This window comes from Bos mutus, chromosome 1 (assembly GCF_027580195.1).
Source record: "Bos mutus isolate GX-2022 chromosome 1, NWIPB_WYAK_1.1, whole genome shotgun sequence".
NCBI classification, from domain to species: Eukaryota; Metazoa; Chordata; class Mammalia; order Artiodactyla; family Bovidae; genus Bos; species Bos mutus.
Genome location: NC_091617.1, coordinates 139264161 through 139289952, shown reverse-complemented (window position 1 = coordinate 139289952; position 25792 = coordinate 139264161). Strand labels below are relative to the sequence as shown.

The window sequence follows — 25792 nt, the reverse complement described above, 5'->3', positions numbered from 1 at the left end:
CGGAGTTCACTCAAATTCACGTCCATCGAGTCGGTGATGCCATCCAGCCATCTCATCTTCTGTCGTCCCCTTCTCCTCCTGCCCCCAATCCCTCCCAGCATTGGAGTCTTTTCCAGTGAGTCAACTCTTATATAGCCCCTCTCCAGTATCTCGGTTGGATATATATATATCCCCTCTCTCTTAAGCCTCCCTTCCCACCCCATCCTACCCCTCTAGGTCATCACAGGGCACTGAGCTGAGCTCCCTGTGGTATACAGCTTCTTCCCACTAGCTGTCTATTTCACACATGGTAGCATATATATGGGCTTCCCTGGTGGCTCAGATGGTAAAGAGTCCACTTGCCAATGCAGGAGACCCCAGTTCAATCCCTGGGTCGGGAAGATCCTCTGGAAAAGGGAATGGCTACCCGCTCCAGTATTCTTGCCTGGAGAATCGCGTGGACAGAGGAGCCTGGTGGGCAACAGTCCATGCGGTCGCAAAGAGCTGGACACGACTGAGCGACTAACACTGTCAGTGCTACTCTCGGTCCTTCCCGATATCTCTTCTGTAGCTATCATTTTAGTGCATGGCTATCTTTGGGTGAAATCTATGTGTTAACCTCATCTTCAGCAGTAGAACAAAGAGTGATTCACCATCTGTTTCATAGGTGAACTATCCAGAGAAGTGATCCATTCAGAGTATCTATGTTTTTTCCTTTTACTGCAGCTAATAACTGTCTATTACCATAACAGAGAAGTGATCCATTCAGAGTATCTATGTTTTTTCCTTTTACTGCAGCTAATAACTGTCTATTACCATAACAGAGAAGTGGTGAACTATCCAAAGCTTAAAAAGTAGGCTGTATTATGAAAGGTCACACAAAGTGATATTGACAGATTTAGAATTCAGATCCACTGGATTCCCAGACTCAGAATTTTTTTTCCTCCACAATGAGGAATCTCTCCAGGTGTTTGAACTTGTTACTCTTGGTACCAGGGAAAGACCGTTTAACTTTATAACAACAGGAAAAAAAAATTAGCTGAGTAGATTGAGCAAGCAATAATAAAGGGTGTATGTGTGTTAGTCATTCAGTTACGTCCAACTCTTTGTGACCCCATGGACTGTAGCCCGCCAGACTCCTCTGTCCAGGCAAGAATACTGGAATGGGTTGCCATTCCCTTCTCCATGGGATCTTCCTGACCCAGAGATCGAATCTGGGTCTCCCGTATTGCAGGTAGATTCTTTACCGCCTGAGTCACCAGGGAAGTCCTTAATAAAGGGTACTAGAACATGCCACTCCAGTACTCTTGCCTGGAAAATCCCATGGATGGAGGACCTTGGTAGGCTGCAGTCCATGGGGTCGCTAAGAGTTGGACACAACTGAGTGACTTCACTTTCACTTTTCACTTTCATGCATTGGAGGAGGAAATGGCAACCCACTCCAGTGTTCTTGCCTAGAGAATCCCAGGGATGGCAGGGCCTGTTGGGCTTCCGTCTATGGGGCTGCACAGAGTCGGACACGACTGAAGTGACTTAGCAGCAGCAGCAGCAGAACATATGCAGTTAATTATTTGTGTCCAAGTTCCCCAAGAAGGAAAACCAGCATTTATCGCCAAACTTGAATTTATCCTTGTGTATTCAGTTTGGTTATACATACTGATTTTCCTCCCTTGGTACCTGATAGTTTCTTCCATCCCAATGAGATGATGATTATAATCCAGTCCCTTCCCTCCAATCCTGTTATCGCATCAAATGCCATGACTCTGCCCCTGAGACTCAGATCTGTTTAGACTGTAAGCTCCCTGAAGGCGGAGGCTGTGTCGCACTCCTTTCTGTGTTCTCAGAACCTGGACAGTGCTGTCCCGGGGAATGGATGCACGTCTCAGCTCTGGTTTCTACTCACCCAGAACACATGGCCCACCATAGAATCAGCTCCCACTTGCTCCCTTCAGGACGACATGCTTGCCGGCTGGCTGCAACTCACAGTTCGGCAAACTGGATTCCTAGACCTGTTGCTGTTTCTCTGCCTCTGATGCTGCCAGAAACCCAAAGGCATGGTGCTGAGCCTCAGAATGTGCCATCTGCTGTGAGTTCACCACTCAGCACCATGACGGGAGGGTGGGGCTGTAGGACTGCTACCCTGAGAATTCCTACGGCATTCCCAATCATGCCACTGCCCCATTTTCTTTGGTAGTTTTGATCTTGGCTGGCCTCAGCCTGCAGCAGCTGGGAGTGGGGCTTCAGTTTCCCCACCAGAGATATTGAGTTCAGGTCCTGGCGACGAGATCACCAATCCTAGCCACTGGACCAGTGGTCAGTGACCAGGCCCTCACCCTTTGGCTTTGCAGAAGAAGTATTCCCACAAAGATGGAAAGTAGTGAAACAAGTAAAGTATTTATTAGGAGGAAAAAGAGTACAGTATATGTGGATAGACAGATGGGCTGACCCAGAAAGAGTCACTGAGTCGTACCCTCGTGGCAGTATGAGGCATTTCTTCCAGGTTTCCTCTGATCAGTCATTTTGGTTTGCCTGGTTCACAGTCCATATTTGGTGCATCTCGGAGCCCTCCCATGAGTACATACGCATCTCTCAGCCAAGAGGGATTGAAGAGGCTTATGGGTAGTTAGCATCACTTAGCACCATTCCCCTTTGACCCCCAGAAGCCTTTCTGCACTCATGTAGTCAGGGAGGTCTCCTGACTTTGAGAAATAAGTGGTCTGGGCAGGGCCCAGCTGCCTCTCCTAATTGTGCTGCTGTTCTTATTCTGGGGTTTCAGTCCACAGGAAATGAATCTCCTATCACTTTATCCTGGGCTCCTCACCTACCTCCCACCTCAGTTTTACATTTCTGGATAGAACTAGTCCACTAGCCCCTGTGCTGAGCGTAGCAAGGCTGGTACTAAGCTGTAGGTTTTCTTCACTGGCATTAACACACCAGCTCATGCCAATAAACACTGGAGACCTGTGCCAGCACTCAATTGAAACCCATTTCTTCTGGGTTTATGCAAAGTTTTAAGAGCTTTGGTATGTCTGGTTTCTCCCTCTCAGCACACACATCCTGAGAGTATCCACAGCGATTCTGTCAGCAGAGAGAGGTGACAGCTCAGAGCCTGGTGGTAGAGGAGGGAACCGTGTGTGTTTGTGCGTGCTAAGTTACTTCAGTCTTGTCCAACTCTTTGTGATCCTATGGACCTTAGCCCACCAGGCTCCTCTGTCCAAGGTATTCTCCAGGCAAGAATAATGGAGTGTCTTGTTGTGCCCTTCTCCAGGGCATCTTCCTGATCCAGGGATTGATCTCATCTCCTTTACATCTCCTGCCTTGGAGGTGGATTCTTCACCACCAGTGCTACCTGGGAAACCCAGAGAGAACAGATGAACTATTAACGACAGAACTGGGGACTTGAACTCCTGGGCCATTCAGGGCATGTTGAGAAGCCAAGATAGCTTCTGATATATCCCTTTAATAACTGAGCAGTGTGGATCAATAGTCTACAACTGCAATCATGACCCTAAATCCAAAAATCATTCACGATTGTTCAGTTGACTGCTTTGCAGTATGTTTAACATGACAAACAAAAAGTGTGGACTATATTTTAGCAGTGTTTATATGTAAAGTGCTAATAATTTTCCAAGGAAAATAAAATTACCTACAAAAGTTTGGCTTTGCACAGTTGTATGTTACCAGACAGTTCTGAGTAGTAAAGGGGTGTGTGTGTGTGTGTGTGTGTGTGTGTGTGTGTGAGAGAGAGAGAGAGAGAGAGACTGTGTGTGTAGTTTATTGCTATTAATATTTTGTTTTAATATTTGCCTATCTTAACAGAACCACATTCTTCCATCTCATTTAAGACTGTGAACAAATCCATTTATTCCATATGATACAAAATCCTTTGCTGATGTAAGGCAGAAAGCAGGGTGCATTGAAAAGCAAGGGGGTGGTTGAGAAGATTCCCTGTTACCATGAAACCAAGACACCTGGTGTCCTAGTGACATAGCTATGCCTCATTGTCCTAAGAGTTCCCTGTATCTTGGGAGTTTAGGCTGAACCCCAGGACTCTGGGTCTTTGTGGTCCTCTCCTAATCAGATTCTTCTATTCTTCATTTTTATTTTAGGTTTTAAAATATTGATCAGTTTGGTGATGGGGTTCAATGAGAAATAATGGGTTCGACAGAGATGGTTCAAATTAGCATGGGAATTCAGCCAACTCCTTCTTCCTTCCCTGTGAATATCTCAGAAAATGTTTCACACCAACAAGGTTCTCAATTCTCTGAAACACCATGTCTTTAGAGAGTTTATTTAGCATGCTAAGTGGATAAAAAGGAGTCAGCTATTCCAGGAGCAAAGTGAGTGATTAAATTAAATGTACCTGGAGAGTAGAGCCCTCTTAGGAATCAGCGGAGTAATGAGCGCAGGCTGCTGCTTCTGCAACCCTGAGCATCTCCTGACACTCGGAGGAGCCGTGCACAAGAGGCTCCCCTTACATTGTCACCACTGATGATGGCCTGTCAATTCTAGTGCAAAGACGCCGTCTTCGAGTGGTGACAGGAGTTAATATAGTAGCTTTTTGTTCCTTGTTTCTGTCTTTCTGTACTTTAAAGTAACTTGTTATTAAAGCATTATGTAAGTATGCAAAATATATTGACAGGAAAAAATGTTTCAATTATACACAATATATACTGGTAAGACCTGTTTGGCATGTGATGACAGATGACAAGTGGTAATTTTAGTGGCTGTTTTCAGGGGGAGGATAAAGCAAAAGTAGCTAGAATATACATCATTCCCTTTTTCAGCTATTCTAATGTTTAGCATATTTATAGCATATTTTAAAATAAGTAACTAATATATTTGTTAAAAAAATAAATTTATCACTTAAAGGTATTTTATCCTTTAGTAGTTAATTGGTGTTCTTCTGGAAAGCTTATGCTGGATCAGTGTTTGTTTTATGATTTTTTAAATTCATGTCCATTGAATTGCTTTCATATTGCATAAGAAGCAATAAACTGTTTTTACTTTATCTGACAGTTGATCTATGAATAATTTATACTTCTTATAAGAAGTAACCATGGGATGGCTGTGAGAATTGTGTTCACAGCTTTAAATATTTGAGACCTACAATTAATGAAGTCAGAACTTCTGGAAAATTCTGATTAATATAAACCAAAGGCAGTTTCAAATGAAACTAAGGAAAACAAACAGTTGAAAAGAATGTGAATTTTTGTCATTTTGGTCTTTTCCCAAAGAAGCAAAATGACATTACCTTTCAAGTAGAATTGCATCAGATGTAGAAATTTTCCATAGGAAAGGCTAACAGTGGAACACAAGGAGTTGAGTCTCCCACCATGTAAGTGCTGGCGCTCACCTAGGAATGTACTCCTTTGCTTTTATTTGGTGTATCACAAAAATTATCACTGAACAGTGAAAACTTATCTTTAGGTATTTACATATGTTTAGATGTTTTAACATTAATTAGATATTAATTAGTTAAAGATATTAAATATCTTTAGATAGTTTTGAAGGAAAGACTCTTCTTTATTCTCCTTCAAGCAACAATGATGCTTGGTCTCTTAATGCTGGCCATTTCTGTTCAAACTGAGTTATAGAGGCAAAACCCACAGGTCACGGAGAGCACGTTGTATCCAGTGTTGATATGCAGGAGAAAGAGGTGGGTATCACTTTTTTCTTCCTGAGGTGAAAATGCTATCATCGATGATTTCAGTAGTAATCAGAAAATAGAAGAGCTCTCTAAAGCACTGAATATAGGAAGAATTGATCTTTATCCTAGAATATAGATGTAAGTGTTGGTTATCATTGAGGAAATTAGTCTTTCCTGGGAAGGTTGTGGAATATATCATTGTTCTTTAGTCTAACATGTTTATGTATTTATTGAAACATTTGAAATACTTACATGATATAGAAATTTATAAAAGAAAATTAATACTCCTTTAATTTGTCATATTCTGAGAGAAAAGTGATGGTCAAAGAAAATCTGCTAAATTAGCAACATACCAATTATATGCCAACTCTCTTGCTCCTAAATAAATACATGACCTAAAAAATTAATTAATGAGACTAAGCTTTGCAAGTATGTATTTATTTTGTAGTATACTCACTAAAATCCCCTAATTTAGAATAAAGTATTAATGTAGCTTGAACCCTTAAAGTAACACACACACAAACGCAAACACACACACACATCTATTATTTGCCTTCATATGAGTTTCCTTCAGGTGAAGAAAGTCTATTCAGTGCCTTTGTATGACTGGGTTGCTTCTGTTCTGTTCTGTTTTAATGGGGTAATCATTTTCTTCTATTTTAGGATCTAGATTTCTCATCACATCCACGGGCGCCTTGTATATTAAAGATGTACAAAATGAAGATGGATTGTATAACTACCGCTGTGTCACGCGGCACAGATACACCGGGGAGACCAGGCAAAGTAACAGCGCTAGACTTTTCGTATCAGGTAAAAACTCATCGGCACTGAGATTTCTGTTTCCGTTTTCTTTTGTTAGTGCTCTGGGATGACTCCAGTAAAATCATGGAACTTACAAGTAAAATGAAGTCCGTATTTCTGTCCCAAAATATTCTAGCAACTTGAGGGTTTTTAAATAAAAAAAAAAAAAGAAAGAAAGAAAAAACTTTTCCCGATACAGTACAATGCAAATATGGATATTTCACCTATTGTAAAATTCCAAATTTCTTTGACCCTATATTATTGCTACTTTGTTGACAATGCCTCCTCTCACTACTGTATGTTATGACTGGTGATACCAATTAGCACCTCCGTGCTTTCTACTCTGCAGAGCTCTAAGGGAGCAGGACGTAGTCCTTGGAACACACCTCTTATTCCCCACCTAGCAGTAGTGGAGAAATTATCCACATTGACTTAGAAGGGCGGGTTTGGTGGGGGATGGGGGGAGACTCAAGAGGGAGGGAACATATGCATACTTACGGAAAATTCATGGTGTTGTACGCTGGAAGCCAACACACAAATGTAAATCAGTTATCCTCCAATAAAAAATTTAAAAATGTAATATTCTATGCCCATTGGTTTAATACAGCTCCTTTTTTAAGACTATCTTACACATTTTTAAATATAGCATATACATTATAAAGTGAGTATAATGATAATAATCATTAGTGAGTATAATAATAATGAGATTTTGAAATGTATATTGATTTGCAAATAAGGACTCAATTTAATGACTAAGAACTTTCTACATTATATATATATATATATATATTATTTTAACCAGTTGGTCAAAATAAAACAAAATCATGGGTATGAAAAAAAAAATGAAGTTAAAGAAATAGGCATGGCCTTCCAGGATTATTCTCAAGTGAAGGAAACCCAAAAACAGTTTATTCCACTTTCAAAAATATATCAGTTTTGTGCCTCTTTTAATGGGAGTTATACTTTGAGAAGATATCGACCTTTTGCAGAATCTTTACAGTTGGCTTGCTGTTGATCCATCAGTCAAACAAATCAGCAATACGTTTACACAGGATTGCATTAGTGCTCCGTGCAGAAGTTTAGAAGTATGAAATTACCATCTCAGTATTAGAAATCAAATGTAAAATATATGACTTTGGTCTTATAGTTTTAGAATATAAAATTGATCCATGTGTATATGTACCCCAGCTTTCTTATCCATTCATCTGCTGATGGGCATCTAGGTTGCTTCCATGTCCTGGCGATTATAAACAGTGCTGCGATGAACATTGGGGTACACGTGTCTCTTTCCCTTCTGGTTTCCTCAGTGTGTATGCCCAGCAGTGGGATTGCTGGATCATAAGGCAGTTCTATTTCCACTTTTTTAAGGAATCTCCACACTGTTCTCCATAGTGGCTGTACTAGTTTGCATTCCCACCAACAGTGTAAGAGGGTTCCCTTTTCTCCACACCCTCTCCAGCATTTATTATTTGTAGAATTTTGGATCGCAGCCATTCTGACTGGTGTGAAATGGTACCTCATAGTGGTTTTACACAATGGAGTATTACTCAGCCATTAAAAAGAATACATTTGAATCAGTTCTAATGAGGTGGATGAAACTGGAGCCTATTATACAGAGTGAAGTAAGCCAGAAGGAAAAACATAAATACAGTATACTAACGCATATATATGGAATTTAGAAAGATGGTAACAATAACCCGGTGTACGAGACAGCAAAAGAGACACTGATGTATGGAACAGTCTTATGGACTCTGTGGGAGAGGGAGAGGGTGGGAAGATTTGGGAGAATGGCATTGAAACATGTAAAATATCATGTATGAAACAAGTTGCCAGTCCAGGTTCGATGCACGATACTGGATGCTTGGGGCTAGTGCACTGGGACGACCCAGAGGGATGGTATGGGGAGGGAGGAGGGAGGAGGGTTCAGGATGGGGAACACATGTATACCTGTGGCGGATTCATTCTGATATTTGGCAAAACTAATACAATTATGTAAAGTTTAAAAATAAAATAAAATTAGAAAAAAAAAATGTGATCCATGCAGTGATTAGTAATTTTATTTGCCGTGATGTTTTGTGTGGGAGACATAATAACAAGTTTTCAAGTGCTGGAGTAATTAGAACAATGTCACCTAACACCCACATATTGCCCTTGATAATGCTTTATCTGAATTCCTCTTCCCCATTTACATCCTTAAAATAGCCAACACTCACCTGTCTTTTAAGGTTTAGGAAAAACATAAGTCATAACTAATTGATATTTTTTCCCCTCTGAACTTGAAAATAGTTTATCTTTACCTGTTCTTTTTCATATCAGTTGTTACTTTATCTCTTGTGTTATTAGTTATGACTTGTTGCCTCTGTTTAGGGCAAGAATAATCAGCACAGTAAAAAAAAAAAAAAAACACTCGTTTGTACGCCCGTGGCGGATTCATGTTGATCTGTGGCAGAACCAATACAATATTGTGAAGTAATTAGCCTCCAATTAAAATAAATAAATTTAAATTTAAAAAAAAGAAAAGTGAGAACCCAGCTCTATGGCCCTTAAAACATCTTAAAATTGTGGAGGTGGAGGGGCTTTGTAAGTTACCCAGTCAAAATAAAGAGTTGGAATTTGTTTTAAAAATAAATAAATAAATAAAATGCCCAGAAAATAAACCTAAAAATATGTGCTAGAAATTCTTGCAAAAATATCCTAACATATTTGCTTGTTGTTTTAAACCTAGCTCTTGACAGCTATCCAAAACCTCCTGGATAGGGCATGCACATTATACACGTCAGAGAACATAACAGAGCAGGAAAGTGAAAGATCACCTTCTGGTGTGAAATAAGCAGGGTCTTTGATAAGAAGACCAGCCAGCCCTCAAAGTTTCCCTCTGCTTCAGAAGCCCTATCCTCCAACCAACCAGACTTGTATTATTGAAAAATAAAACTTCAAAAATTAAAAAAAATTAAAATTAAATTAAAATGTTGAGAAGATAAATTATAAAATGAGTAGCCTCTGTTACCTGTTCCATGGTGTTTTTAATAATAGGCTTTCCTGATAGCTCAGTTGGTAAAGAATCTGCCTGCAATGCCAGAGACCTCCGTTCAATTCCTGGGTCGGGAAGATCCCTTGGAGAAGGGATAGGCCACCCACTCCTGTATTCTTGGGCTTCCCTGTGGCTCAGCTGGTAAACAGTCAGCCTGCAATGCGGGAGTCCTGGGTTTTATCCCTGGGTTGGGAAGATTCCCTGGAGAAGGGAAAGGCTATCCATTCCAGTATTCTGCCCTGGAAAATTCCATGGACTGTGTAGTCCATGGGGTCACAAAGCATCAGACATGACTGAGCGACTTTCACTTTCACAGTGCTTTTAATAAGAGCACAATGGTATATTTGTTCAGAATATCCTAGGAAAGGTCTTTTATGATTGAGGAGGAACTTTTTCACGACAATACTGAAGTAAGAAAGGAAACAGTCTCGGAGGAATGGTGGCATGGATCTGGGTATAAGATGAAACTGAGCTTAGCAAAAAGAAGCAGATATGTATTTCTCCATTGAGATAATGTGAATCACGTGATGATAATCTCAGGAGGCCATTTTTCTCTGAAGTGAAACCTGGAAAAAAAAGTAAAACCTTAAAAAAAAAAAGGTGAGAAAACAGAAAAAATAGCCTTGTTTATCTCTAGATCATGAAGTACTGATTTCTCAGAGTTGAAAAGGCAAATTTGCTTTTTTTAATCACAAGCTTAATTATTATTTTTTAAAGAATGTTTCAAAAATAAGCAGCAGGACTCATGAGCATTGATTGGGTCACCACAGAAGCGACGCGACGAGAGTCATGAGATTGCCTCGTGAGCATTTGTGCACATCAGTAAGAAGCATCAGAGGAGAGACTAGTAAAGGAACATCATACACTTGAACACCAGCAGAAAAGAAGAGACGGGATAAGACTGAACATTTGGGGTTAAAGGTGGTAGTTGTAAGAAGGGAGAAGTCAGCAGAGTCACACAGACTCAAAAGGCTCTTAAGAGAGTCTACTGCTTATGGCATGTAGCTTGTGACGTTTTGGTCAGAGAAATTTCAGTAAAGTAGTTGAGGGAGGAAACAGTTGATGCTAGAACTTGGGAATGTAGACACTGAGTGCAGATTATCTAGAGTTTAAGCTTTGAAGGATAACAGAAAATTATTTAATTTTAAATTAGATCTAAATTGTTAATAAACGTATACATGGGGTTTGCTAGTGGGGTTATGCTAGTAATAAGGTTTTTAATGATTCCAAATTCTTCCTGGAGTGGAAACAGGCTCAATAGGATAACAAAAGAAAAAGAATGTGGATGTCATTTTCAACAAAAGTAGGTGACAGGGATCCTCAGAAACTTTTAAACATGTGGGGCTGTAGATAAACTACTGGCAACAGCAGGTCCAATGTAAGAGAAGCAGCAGTGTAAGAGAAGCAATGGATGGTGAAGGGGGAAGGCCTATTGAGATTACTATATAGTCACAGAAATGCAAAATAGTCAACAAATTGTTTTTGTTCTGTTGCTAAGTCATGTCAGATTCTTTGCAACCCCATAGACTGCAGCATGCTGGTTTTCCCTGTCCTTTACTATCTCCCAGAGTGTGCTCAAACTTTTGTCCATTGTGTCAGTGATGCCATCCAACCATCTCATCCTCTGTTGCCCCCTTCTCCTCTTGCCCTCAGTCTTTCCCAACATCAGGGTCTTTCCCAGTGAGCTGGTTCTTCACATCAAGTGGACAAGGTATTGGAGCTTCAGCTTCAACATGATTTCTTCCAATGAATATTCAAGGTTGATTTCCTTTAGGATTGACTGGTTTGATCCCCTTGCTGTTCAAGGGGCTGTCAAGAGTCTTCTCCAGTACTACAATTCAAAAGCGTCAATTCTTCACCACTTGGCCTTCTTTATGACCCAATTCTCACATCTGTACATGACTACTGGAAAAACCGTAGTGTTGACCATAGGAAACTTTGTCAGCATATGCTCATCTCCAAAAAGCAGAGGAGGACTATTTCTTGATGGGAACCTGGGAAAATGTGTTTGAGGATATTCACAACACTTGGATAGCCCTGTGCAAGCTCTGAGCTGAAGATGAGTATAAAAGGCTGTGACATCACATAGTTAACTGGTGGTCTAACTCCTTGTGTATCTCAGAAGTATTCAGCAAATACTACTTTCAGAAGAAGAGAGATTCACCCTGAGGGAAACTGCTGGATTTAGGAATCAAACTGAGCCAGAGTGAAAAACTAAATGGAGAGAGAGAAGGTGTTTCCATTGAAAAGGTCCAGAAGCAATGGGCAACCAATAGCAACTAGCAACTCTACTGCCTAGACAATAGTCTCTTTTAAATATTATGCCATAATAATAGGGACCACGGTTCCTTGAAATAATGATCACTTATTGCTTTGGGACAGGAAACATGCAAGATGAGCCTGAAATATAAATAGGGTCTTGCCAAAATTATATGTAAATAAATATATATATGTATTAATATTAAGGCATACATAGGTGTGTATATGTGTGCATACATATATACTTACATAATGTACATGTACAATTATATAATTATTTGCATATATATTTACATGTACACATGTCCATATACATTAAATAATAACAGAAGCAATAATAATAATAATCTTATTGGTCTACTTAGTGGTAACTAGGGCAGGCACCAACTCTTGACTTTGATAACTAGTCATTATAGAGAACAATGAAAATTCTCCCTATATTTCCTATAAGTACTATATATTTTATGATAACCAAACAACCCTAGTTCAGGAAGAAAAGTTCTTATTTACAGAATAATCATATCTGTTGAATGTGAAGATAAGAAAATATTAAAATCGTGATTTTCAACCCTTAGTAAAATAATTCAGACAAACATCATCTGAATTTGCTTATCATTTTTAGCCTTATTGAGTTTTGCATGCAACTCATATAGCCTCATTATATAGATGCAAAGGGAATGACAAAAGGTTGAGCTTGATCTAACCAATCCATCAGAACTAAATTCCAGTCATAAGAAAAAATGGCAATAGAGGAACAGGCTAAATGACAGCATAAAGAAAGATATTCAAAGTGTGGGATTTCCTATGCAATAACTTATCTGTTTCTTCAATAACCCAGAGACATGAGAAGAAATAGAAGAGAGGCTGCTCTGAATTAAAAGAGTCAAGAATGATAACAACAACAACAAAAAAGAACAATAACAATTAAGATCACCGATAAGGGAGTGTGGCAAAGATAATGGAGTAGGAAGATCCTAAGCTAATTCTTCGCATGGACACACCAAAAATACTACTATTTATAGAGGAAATATCAATGATAATAACTTGCAGACATGCAGAAAAGTTTTCCACAATTAAAAATATAAAGACAGAACCACAGTAAGATGGGTAGGAGGTGCAGAGACATGACAAACTCCCAGAGAGGCAAGCCTCAAATGGAAAAATCAAAATTGCAGAAGTTCTCCCCAAGGAGCAAGGGGTCTGAGCCCAACATCAAGCTTCTTAGTCTTGGAGTTCTCCACCAGGAAGATGAAAGCTCCAGAATGTCTGGCTTTGAAAGCCAGTGGGGCTTATGTATGGGAGAGTTGGAGGGTTATAAAATAGATACTCCACTCTTAAAGACTCATGCAAAATCTCTCATGCTCCAAGACCCAGTGCAGAGGCAATCATTTGAAAGTAGCCTGGGTCAGACCCACTTGCTAATTTTGGAAAGCCTCCTGGAAAGGCAGTAACTAACTGGGACTGCCCCAGGATATAGACAACATTTTAGTCGCTAAGTTGTGTCCAACATTTTACAACCCCATGGACTGCAGCACACCAGGCTTCTCTCTCCTTTACCATCTCCAGAGTCTGCTCAAATTCATGTCCATTGAATCAGTGATGCTATCTAACCATGTCATCCTCTGCTTCCCCTTTATCCTTTTGCCTTCAACCTTTCCCATCATTAGGGTCTTTTCCAATGAGTTGGCTCTTCACATCAGATAGCCAAAGTATTGGAGCTTCAGATTCATCATCAGTCCTTCCATAAATATTCAGGGTTTATTTCCTTTAGGATTGACTGGTTTGATTTTCTTTCAGCCTAAGGAACTCTCAAAAGAGTCTTCTCAAGCACCATAGTTGTTTATGGTCCAACTCTCACATCCATACATGACTACTGGAAAAGCTATTGCTTTGACTAGGCTGACTTTGTTGGCAAAGTGATGTCTCTGCTTTTTAATTCTCTTTCTAGGTCTGTCATAGCTTTCCTTCCAAGGAACAAGCATCTTTTTAATTTCATGGCTGCAGACACTATCCACAGTAATTTTGGAGACCAACAAAATAAAATCTGTCACTACTTTTACATTTTCCCTTTCTATTTGTCATAAAATGATGGGACTGGATGCCATAATCTTGATTATTTTTTTTTAATGTTGAGTTTTAAGCCAGGTTTTTCACCAATCATAGACATTGATGGAAGCAATTTTGGAGAGCTCATTCTATCACGAGGACACTATGCTGGCAAGTGCCATTTTGGAGTCTTCCCTCTTGCTTATTAGTGCTGGTGGTTTACCTGCCTATTAGACAATTTGACAGCAACCCCTGGACCAACACCACCCCAGGGCTAGCAGCCCATTGCATGGAAAACCAGCCCCCCGACTAGTAGGGCAGCAGCCTCTACATGAAGTAGGGCCTGCCAGCCAACCAGGCCGGGGTCCATCCCTGCCTACCAGCCACTCTCAGTAGTCAGCCCCACCATAACTGAAGGGTCCCTGCGGTCCACTTAAGGGGCTCCCCTAGAGCACTTGGCTCTGGGAACCAGTGTGCTGCTGGGCCCCATAGCACATTTCCAATATCAGGCCACTTCCTCAAAATTGGGATATGTAAGTGATATATATATAACACAGATGTAAAAACAGAATTCAGCAAAATGAGGCAACTGAGGAATATTTTGCAAATAAAAGAACAAGATAAAATTCCAGAAGAAGAACTAAGGAGATAATAATCTCCCTAACAAAAAAAAATACAAGGTTAAGATCACAAAGGTGCTCAATGAACTTGAGAGAAGAATGAATGAACATGATGAGAAGTCTAATAGCAAGTTAGAAAACACAAGAACCAAACAGAGCTGAAGACTATGATTACTAAACAGAAGAATACACTAGAAGGAATCAACAGTAGATTAGATTAAGCAGGGGAACAGATCAGTGAACTGGAAGACAGAGTAGTGGAAAACTCTTATGTGGAACTGAAAACAGAAAAAAAAAAATGAAGACAGTTTAAGAGACCTGGGGATAATCACACTTACTATCTTATAGGGGTCTCAGAAGGAAAAGAGAGGGAGAAAGGGGCAGAAAAATTATTGGAAGAAATAATAGCTCAACACTTCCCTGACCAGGGAACGTAAACAAGTATTCAGGTCCACAAAGCAGAGGATCACTCTCTTACACACACACAAAGATGAACCAAAGAGATTCACACCAAGACACGTTATAATTAAAATGGAAAAAATTAAAGATATAGAGAGAATGTTAAACACAGCAAGGAAAAAGGAACTACTTAAATACAAAAGAACTCCCATGAGACTATCAATTGACTTTTCGGTAGAAACTTTGCAGGCCAGAAAGCAGTGTCATAATATGTTTAAAGTGATGAAATAAAAATAAACAAAATAAGATTATTCTACAAAAGAGAGATAAGAGTTTTACAGATAAGCAAAAGTTAAAAGATTTCACTGTCACTAAACCTTCCCTGGTAGCTCAGATGGTGGAGAATCCACCACCAGTGCAGGAGATCTGAGTTCAATACCTGGGTTGTGAAGATCTCCTGGAGGAGAAAATGGCAACCCACTCCATTATTCTTGCCTGTAGAATCCCCATAGACAGAGGAACCTGAACGGCTACAGTCCATGGGGTTGCAAAGAGTCAGACACAACTAAGCGACTAAGCACACAAGCCTATCTTATAAAGACTATGAAAGGGACTTCTGTAAGCACCAAAAAGACCACATCTAGAAATATGAAATTTAGAAAAAGAAAATATGACTGGTAAAGTAAACATATAGTAAAGGTAGTTGACGCGCAAATTGTAAGGCTAGCAAAAGGTTGAAAGACAAAAGCAGACAGATCATCTATATCCACAATAAGTTGAGGGCTACACAAAACAGAAAGATGTAAAATATAAACTCAAAATACTAAAATGGTGGCAAGTAAAAAATGGAGTTTTTAGAATGTGTTCAAACTTAAGAGATCATCAAATTAAAATAATCAAGTGTGTGTATATATATATATATATATACACACACACACATACACATATATATATCCATATAAATCTATATACAAGCCAAAATACATTTATATACAAGCCAAAAATCTATACTGGGTACTCGAGAAAAGAAAAATGAATCCAGACATAATGCTAAAGATAGTCATCAAATCACAAGGGAAGAAAGCAGAAAAAGCAAAAAGAAAACTATAAAATTAGAAAACAATGAACAAAATAACAGTAAGTACATATCTGCCAATAATTACTTTAAATGTAAATGGACTAATGCTCTAATCAAAAGGTATACTGTGGCTGATTTGATTAAAAAAAAACACACACACATATATGCTGCCAACAAGAGACTCACTTCAAATCTAAAGACACACACAGACTGAAAGTTAGGGGATGGAAACAGGTATTTGGTCAAACGGAAACAAAAAGAAGGTTGGTGTAGCAATACTTGTATCAGAAATGTAGACTTTAAAACAAAGACTTTTGTATTTTGTTAAAATACAGGAAAGAATGTTACATGATGATAAAGGGATCAATCTGAAAGGGAAATATAGCAGTGGTAATTCCTATGCATCCAACATAGAAATACTTAAATAAAGAGAATACTAGCAGATGTAATGGGAAATATTGACAGCAACACAATTATAGAAACAGATTTTAATGTCCCATTTACATCAATGAACAGATCATACAAAAAGAAAAGCAATAAGGAAGCATTCACTGAATGAAACTTTAGACAAAATGGCCTAGATAGATAGATAAATCAATTCCTGATGCCCATTTCCAGTCAAATTCAATCCCAGCTGCAGGCAACTACTAATCTATTGTCTATCTCTATAGATTTGTGTTTTCACTGTGTTTTGTATAAATCAAATTCGGTGATATGTGGCTTTGTATCTGGCTTCTTTCATTTAGCCTAATCTTTTGAGGCCCATCCCTATTGTAACATGTCCATTCATATAGTAACATGTATCTTTTGTATTGCTGATTAATATGTATGTATGTTCACATTTCGCTTATCCAGCTACTAAACAATGATCCTATTGTTTAGTATGAACTATTTCAACTTTTTGGCTCTTACGAATAATCCTGCTATGAACATTTGTGAAAAAGTGTTTGAATGAACGTGGGTTTTCCTTTGTCTAGGGTGGATTCTTACAGTGGAGCTTTTGAGCCTTGTGATGAACTGAAGTTTAACATTTTACAAAGCTGCTGATGTGTTTTCCAAAGTGGTTGCCCCATTTTACTTTCAAGTTAACAATGCATGAAAGTTCTACTTTCTTTTCCACATCCTCACAAGCACTTGCTGCTATGGGGGTCTTTATTATAGACATCCTAGTAAGTGTGAAGTAGTATCTCACTGTGGTTTTAATTTGCATTACCCTAGTGGCTGGGCTTTCCAGGTGGCCCTGTGGCAAAGAATCCACGTGCCAATGCAGGAGACACGTGTTTGATCCTTGGGTGGAGAAGAACCCTTGGAGAAGAAAATGGCAATCCACTCTAGTATTCTTGCCTGGGAAATCCCAAGAGCAGAGGAAACTGGTGGAATACAAACCATGAGATCCCAAAAGAATCAGATACAACTTAGAAACTAAAAAACAATAGCAACTGTCATGGCTAACAATACTGAACATCTTTCCATGTGCTTATCAATCATTTGTACATCTTCTTTGGTGATGTATCAGGTTCAACCTTTTGAAAATTTTGAGAGACAGGAATGTATATGAATAGGGCTTTCTTTCTGTTCATATATATGCATATATGTGTGTGTGTGTGTTTATGTGTGTGTGTGTGTGTGTGTGTGCATATATGGGCTTCCCTGGTGGTTCAATTCAGTTCAGTCACTCAGTTGTGTCAGACTCTTTGCAATCCCATGGACTGCAGCATGCCAAGCTTCCCTGTCCATCACCAGCTCCCGGGGTTTACTCAAACTCATACCATCGCATAGGGGATGCCATCCAACCATCTCATCCTCTGTCATCCCCTTTTCCTGCCACCTTCAATCTTTCCCAGCATCAGGGTCTTTTCCAATGAGTCAGTTCTTTGCATCAGGTGGCTGGTGGCTCAGATGGTAAAGAAGCTGCCTGCAATGCAAGAGACCCGGGTTTGATCCCTGGATCGAAATATCCCCGGGAGAAGGGAATGGCAGTTCACTCCAGTATTATTGCCTGGAGAATTCCATGGACAGAGGAATCTTAAAGGTGTATTAATAATTGAAATCATACATAAAATTTGAATTATATATGACGTCCTATGATTCTGAATGACACATTAACTCCTTCACTGCATCTAAGAGTTTTTTCCTTTCCTTCTGCAGACCCAGCGAACTCAGCCCCGTCCATACTGGATGGGTTTGATCATCGCAAAGCCATGGCAGGGCAGCGTGTGGAGCTACCTTGCAAAGCACTTGGGCACCCTGAGCCAGATTACCGCTGGCTGAAGGACAACATGCCCCTGGAACTTTCTGGAAGGTTCCAGAAGACCATGACAGGGCTGCTTATTGAGAACACACGTCCCTCAGACTCAGGCAGCTATGTGTGTGAAGTGTCCAACAGATATGGAACTGCTAAGGTGATAGGCCGCCTGTACGTGAAACGTAAGTTGGATGGTAACTGGCAGTGGTGATGCTAGCTGCCAATGGTGGAGCTCCTGTTACAAGTGACCCCCTGGCCTTCTCTGTAGCTCCCATGAATCCTCACTCCATTTTAGCCCCATTTCACAGATGAGGAAATCAAGTCTTCAAATGCTGGAGGTTACTCCTTAGAAGGAAAGTTATGACCAACCTAGACAGCATATTGAAAAGCAGAGACATTACTTTGTCAACAAAGGTCTGTCTAGTCAAGGCTATGGTTTTTCCAGTGGTCATGTATGACTGTGAGAATTGGACTATAAAGAAAACTGATTGCTGAAGAATTGATGCTTTTGAACTGTGGTGTTGGAGAAGACTCTTGAGAGTCCCTTGGACTGCAAGGAGATCCAACCAGTCCATCCTAATGGAGATCAGTCCTGAGTGTTCATTGAAAGGACTGATGTTGAAGTGAAACTCCAATACTTTGGCCACCTGCTGCCAAGAGCTGACTCACTAGAAAAGACCCTGATGCTGGGGAAGATTGAGGGCAGGAGGAGAAGGGGCCGACAGAGGATGAGATGGTTGTGTGGCATCGACTCAATGGACATGGGTTTGGGTGAACTTCGGGAGTTGGTGATGGACAGGGAGGCCTGGAGTGCTGTGGTTCATGGGGTCGCAAAGAGTCGGACATGACTGGGCAACTGAACTGAACTGAACACAGCTGGAGAGTCTGGGGCCACAGTATCCAGCTCCAAGATAACATTACCTAGCTGTTGAATTCAGAATGGCCAGCCAGTCTGCAAATCAATGGAGGGAGATAAGCAGGGTGGTGCTGTTAGCACAGGCAATGGTGATCAGATCAAAGGAGTTGCCCTTGGCCAGTTGCCAGATTCTGCTTTAGGTTTCTAAATGGGGCTTTATCACCTCTCTACAGGGCTGAATCTAGAGCTGTAATTATCTGAAAATTGGACTTGGACTCAATATTAGAGACAATTTAGTCCAACTATGGTGACTATAGCTTCCCTAGGGGTCCGTGGTAAAAACAGTGAAGTGAAAGGCACTCAGTCATGTCTGACTCTTTGTGATCTCATGGACTACACAGTCCATGGACTTCTCCAGGCCAGAATACTGGAGTGGGTAGCCTTTCCCTTCTCCAGGGGATCTTGCCAACCCAGGGATTGAACCCAGGTCTCCCACATTGCAGGTGGATTCTTTACCAAGCTGAGCCACCAGGGAAGTCCCAGTAGTAAAAGAACCTGCCTTCAATGCAGGAGAAGGCATTCTATCCTTGGGTTGGGAATATCCCTTGGAGAAGGAAATGGCAAGCCACTCCTGTATTCCTGCCTGGGAAATCCCATGGACAGAGAAGTCTGGTGGGCTACAGTCCATGCAGTCACAAAGAATCAGACACAACTGAAGCACTAAACAATAACATGATGAATACATCTCATCTCTAAACTGATCTGGAATGACCAGTGTGAGGAAGACGATGAGAAGGAGGGTGAAGGCAGACAGAGGAAGAAGGGATGTGATTTCAGGGGTACACTCTCTAATCTATTTATAAAGCCTTAATTTTATTCATGCAGAAACAAAATCAAACTGATTTTACTCAAGATCACAGGACCAGAAGTGAGTGGTAGAACTTTGGTCAAAATATATGGCTCGTAGTTGCCAGTCGGATAATATATATATTTGTATACAGAAAAATTTGATGAACTGAACAAACTGAATATGAGTCTAGCATTTAAAAGGAAGGCATTTTCTTATCCTGGCTTTTTTCTAGCCTTCTGCCTGTTTATGGAACCACCTCTTCAATGTTACCATGGATGTAGACAGCTTTAGCACAATACCAGCCCAAGTGAGTCCATTTGAAACAAATATCCCAAAGACTGCCTGGAATCAGCTGTCCAGACTGAGTCCTGCAAATGTCATTTGAATGTGCTTAGGCTGATTTTCGCTAGAAATGGAGGATAATGTCTGAACAATTATATTTCTATGACTGAAGTGCCTTGTTGATGAAACAATGAAACATTGGACAGCTAGTGAGAATTATTCCAATGGGAGGTTCAAAACCACTTTTTGTGGCTCCTCAGTTTCTGCTGAATAATATTTATATATTAAGATAGTGGGGAAAGCCTGTCAAGAAAACCTGTAAGGTCACATTTCCCATCGTTTTGCTTCAAAAAAACCTACTTCCTGTGAAATCTAACTTCCTTCCCACTATAAGCAGTTCCTTCCCTAAAAGTGCAAGCCATGGTGCTCCCTCCACATGGAAGATGCTTTTCAAATACTTGAATGTCTAAAACTCCCCATCTTTCTAAGTCTAATGCAATGCCGTATTCCCCAGGCATTCCCCATTCCACTCCTGTTTTCTGCTCAAAGCTCAGAATAGTTTATTGCTTTCTCTGTAAAGACATTTATCCTTGTCTACGTTGTAAATGACCCTGATACTGGGAAACATTGAGGGTAGTAGGAGAAGGGGGCAACAGAAGATGAGATGGTTGGATGGCATCACCGACTCAATGCACATGAGTTTGAGCACACTCTGGGAGATAGTGAAGGACGGGGAAACCTGGTGTGTTGCATTTCATGGGGTTGCAAGATGTCGGACTTGACTGAGCAACTGAACAACAGTAACACATTGTAAAAGTTATCTGTAGGAAAGTCTTAATTCTGAATATGTCTGTTTTCCTGTTTGTATTTGTGAGCCTTGTCTGGAAAAGTTCCAGGTATGCCTCTAACACTCCATCCTCCCTTCTGACTGGTCCTTAGTTTGGTCTCTCTTTTCCAGGTGGACATGATGCTCTTGCAAATTCAGAACATTCTCCTCTTTTATTTTTCTCTCTCTTTTGTTTTCTAGTTTCAAATTCCTCCCCTCTGAAAACAGCCCTGAATTTGCAGGTTCAGCCTCAGCCTCCTTGGGTGTCAGAAGAACATATTTCCAAATTTTATATCAGATGCTCAGCAGGAGTATCCCAAACTGCTCTCTACCATCTCTGGCATGTAAATGACTCCTGTTATCCTAGACTCCTTCTACCCTCAAACCCTCCAAATGCAAGCTTTAAGCCCCAGATCCTCTTTGAGACTTCCCTTTCTAGGTCTAATTCCTGCCAAGTCCTAGAGATTGTATCTCAAGGCCTTTCTCAACTGTGCTCCCCACCTCCACCCAGTCCTAAATTGAGTTTTAATTGAGTCACAGCTAGACATCAACAATTCCTCCTTGCTGACCAATTTTCCCATTATCATTTGTGCAACACAATACGATCAATCGATTCTCCTAAAAATGTGTTTACTCTATTGCTCACTGGCTAAAAATTCTAGAAAGCTTTCTTTAGTTCCCACTGTTGTTACTGTTGTTCAGTCTCCAAGTCGAGTCTGACTCTTCATGACCCCACGGGCCACAGCATGCCAGGTTGCCCTGTCCCGCCATCTTCAGGAGTTCGCCGAAGGTCACGTCCACTGAACTGGTGAGGCCATCCAACCATCTCATCCTTTGTTGCCCTCTTCCCCTGCTGCCTTCAGGTCCCTCTGATTTGATGCAGAATCTTGAGGTCTTCTCTTGGACCCTGTGGGTTACTATCTTCATTCTCGTATTTTGCTTATGCACCTAAAAGACTGAGCTCTTTAAAGACTTCACAATGTGGTGACTAAGAAGTCAGTAATAACTGACGCAAACAGCTGATAGCTGCCATTTACCTGTTGTGTGGATTTGGTTAAATATCTCTGAATAACTCTTTCTTCTTCTGTAAAGTGGAGATAACATGAAACTTGCAGAACTGTGGGGAGACTGACTTAACGAAGGTAACTATGGGACATGCGAGTTGTCACAAGTGTCTTTCATTTTCATCTTCACTTACGAGTTTAGTGCTATTCTTGGCATATAAATGTTCAAAAATGCTTATGGCATTGAACTGGGTTCATTCATTGTTCAATGAAAACATAGCAAGTCATGGATGAGAGTTACCACCTTGTCCAAAGCAGCTTGCCTCATTTTAAAGAAATAAAAAACCTTTCTCACAGTTACACATTCTACAGCAACCTGCTTCCTTGCAGCCCTGTGCTGCTGGCCATGGTTAAGCCACATAGAGGATATGAGTGAGTTTGTGTGTGTGAGACTGGCCCAGAGGAAACCCATCTGTGCCAAGTTGGGATGAGGCAGATAGATTTAAATATTCAAATATATCCATCCTTGTTGGCTCAGCCATTGCAGTTCTTACTGTCAGTGGGTTAATACTCACATTTACTGAGAAAGGAATCTGACCAACACCAGTCTATCTGCCATACAGTGAAAGAAGGCAAGAAAAAGAAAAGAAAAAAGCCAAAAGCAATGAGGATGTTCCCAAACAAAATGAAATAGCACTGAAATAAGAACATGCAGAGTGTGGCCTTTTGTTTTTAAGGTTCCTTTTTAAAAATTGTTGCAACGTCATTCCACACAAAAGCATTAGAAACATAGCAGTCTTAACACGAAGCTCACAATTGACTATTTCAACAGAAAATCTGTATGCATTGTCATTTACATGGTAAAGTAGCTAACTATTAAAAAGATGTTCTTTCTCAATCCCTCTGCTGCTTTAACTCTGGGAGTATTCCAGGTAGAAGGCCTACGTAGTGCTATTTACAAGTACCAAATTATGACCGTATTGTTGTTGTTCCGTTGCTCAGTTGTGTCCAACTCTGCAAACTCCTATACTGTAGCATGCCAGGCTTCCTTGTCCTTCACTATCTCCCAGAGTTTGCTAAGACTCTTGTCCAGTGAGTCAGTGATGCCATCCAGCCATCTCGTCCTCTGTTGCCCCCTTCTCCTCCTGCTTTCAATCTTTCCCAGCATCAGGATCTTTCCTAATACGTTGGCTGTACACCTCAGGTGGCCAAAGTATTGGAGCTTCAGCTTCAGCATCAGTTCTTCCAGTGAATAGTCAGTGTTGATCTCCTTGCAGTCCAAGGGACTCTCAAGAGTCTTCTCCAGGACCACAGTTTGAAAGCATTGATTCTTTGGTGCTCAGCCTTCTTTATGGTCCAACTCTCACACTGGCAAATGACTGCTGGAAAAACCATAACTTTGACTCTATGGACTTTTGTCGACAAAGTGATGTCTCTGCTTTTTAATCTGCTGTCTGGGTTTGTCAAAGCTTTTCTTCCAAGGAGCAACCGTCTTTTGCTTTCATGTCTGCAGTCACCATCCAAGCAAGTACAAAATTAAGACTGTATAACTTACATAAATCCCATTAACAGCTCAATTTAATATCTTTGACTATTCAGTGCTCTGTATGAGGGAAAAACCTACCTTGACGTATTGCCAAATGGCCAAAAATGCTTGTGAAGATACATTTGCCTTGTCAAAAGTCCACCCTGTTGAAATACTCTCATGTGTGATGTTTTTACCTTCTTTTTTTCTCTTCCCCGAAACTCCAGAGCCACTGAAAGCTACCATCAGCCCCAGGAAAGTTAAAAGCAGCGTGGGCAGCCAGGTTTCCTTGTCCTGCAGCGTGACTGGAAGTGAGGACCAGGAACTCTCCTGGTACCGAAATGGTGAAATACTCAACCCTGGAAAAAATGTGAGGATCACAGGGATCAACCACGAAAACCTTATAATGGATCACATGGTCCGAAGTGACGGCGGAGCCTACCAGTGCTTTGTGCGCAAGGACAGGCTGTCCGCTCAAGACTTTGTGCAGGTGGTCCTTGAAGGTCAGTGGGCCTCGTTGCAGGGTTCAGCCGAAAAAAAGAACTCAAACCCAGGGCACTCAAAAGCAAGAGCAAAGGGTGAAGTGGAGCTCATAACTCAGTTTTAAGATTCTGTCTGATCAGCTAGTAACTCTCCTCTAGTTTTCTAGCTCAGTTGGGCAAGTAAAAGATTAATTTCTGATGAAGTGATCATTGTTTTTAGTAGAAGTAACATAAGTAATGTGATTTAACATAAAGTCAAGTAACATAAATGCTGCTCACTCAGTGTTTAAAGTTACTTGTCAAGATATGAACCAAAGAGACTTGAGACTGATGGTTCGGTGGCTAATCCATCATCCTCTTGACCAGGGTTTCTCAGGGGTGCTTGGTTGGGTAGGCTGCTGTATGCACTCTAGGATGCTGAGTGGAGTCTCACCTCTATCTGCTAAATGCTCGCAGTGCCTCCCTCCAGTTATGACAAACAAGTGTCCTTTGGGGGAGCAAAATAGCCCCCCCAAAGTTGATAAGCACATCTGTGGATACAACACTTAGAGCAACATTTCAACGTCATGTTTGGTGGACTGTAAAAATGGCATCTGGGTTGTAGAGTTGTCCCAATTTGGGTCCAGAGAGTCACAGATTTAGGTGAATGGAATTTTTGAAGAATTGCTTTGTGTTATCATAATGAGTTTTAGGCTTTTTTTTAACTGCCTACTGCTTACTTACATCTTCAAGCTTATCAATCAGCCAGGGAAAGACACTGTCCAGGTAACATTCAAGCAAGAGACATGTTTATCACTAGATAACTGAACTAGCTTTTATCTGTAAATTTGCATGTCTTGTTGGAAATTGTGCCTTTATATATAATTTAAAATTCATCTGTTATCAACTGATTAAAATAACTACATGACTTTCATATAGCCTAAAGCAGGGGAAAAGAAAATCCATTTAATATGAAAATAAGTTTAAATATCTCTTGACGCTAAGTGTCTATTTCTCTTATTACTTTTTTAACCTTAGCTAATTTTTAAGAAGAAACGGGCTTAGGATAACATTCTTATTTTGATTCAAGCAGTTCCTTGCAGACAGTGAGCATTTTAAAGCACAGGTGAATATAGCTGAAGGCACGGGACTCATATTAAAAGCCTGATGCTGTGTTTCCGTAATAATTAAGTGCAGAAAGTAATCAATTTGCACAGAGCCAGTTTGCTAATGGCGATGCCCTGCAGTCCTCACATAGCCACTATTTTTAGATTCTTTGTAGAAAAGGGAGAGATTACCTGTCTAGGCCTTGTTACCTTGGAAACCACCTCGTGTGACCAAGAAAACCTAAGGAGTATATTGATAATCCATAATAATGTTGAAAGAGGTGAGGTTATCAGAGAGTGACAGCAAGAAAGATTTCAAAGACACTCCAGTCTCACTGGGAAAATAATGTCTGCTTTCATCTCCAAAAAAGCCTGTCACTTGAATAAAAAGAGGGGTGAGAGGAGCCCACTGAGCCCACTCACGGATTTATTTGTTGCCTGTCAGTTTCTGTTCAGGACAAGAAGCTTCACTTATTTTTTTTTTTCTCATCTGAGAAATGACAGTGCTAATGTCGCCAAAGACAGCAGAAATGGAATTACAAACACATACCCAGTAACTGCCTTAAGATGGTGTCTAACTAGACTCTTATGATTTAACATCCTGTAACCGCTATGAATTAACTGATTCTAAAAACTCACAATACTATCAACTAAGAATGGCCACTGATATAATGTAGAATTTTGGAATATTTCCCATGAGGACAAAGAAACTGGAAAGGAAGTTTAAAGAAACTGGAACTAATAATTATAGGTTCAAGATCAGACCAGAACACC

The 25792-nt window shown here is 40.4% G+C and overlaps 1 protein-coding gene across 1 annotated transcript in view; it reads left to right on the top strand.

The window, feature by feature from the left end:
* DSCAM (DS cell adhesion molecule) overlaps window positions 1–25792 on the top strand; it is a 692286-nt gene that overhangs the window by 351313 nt on the left and 315181 nt on the right. Inside the window, exons 4-6 of the mRNA XM_070363231.1 lie at window positions 6293–6439; window positions 18012–18290; window positions 23679–23954. Of these exons, the coding sequence (XP_070219332.1) occupies window positions 6293–6439; window positions 18012–18290; window positions 23679–23954 (702 nt within the window). The remainder of the gene's footprint in view (window positions 1–6292; window positions 6440–18011; window positions 18291–23678; window positions 23955–25792) is intronic.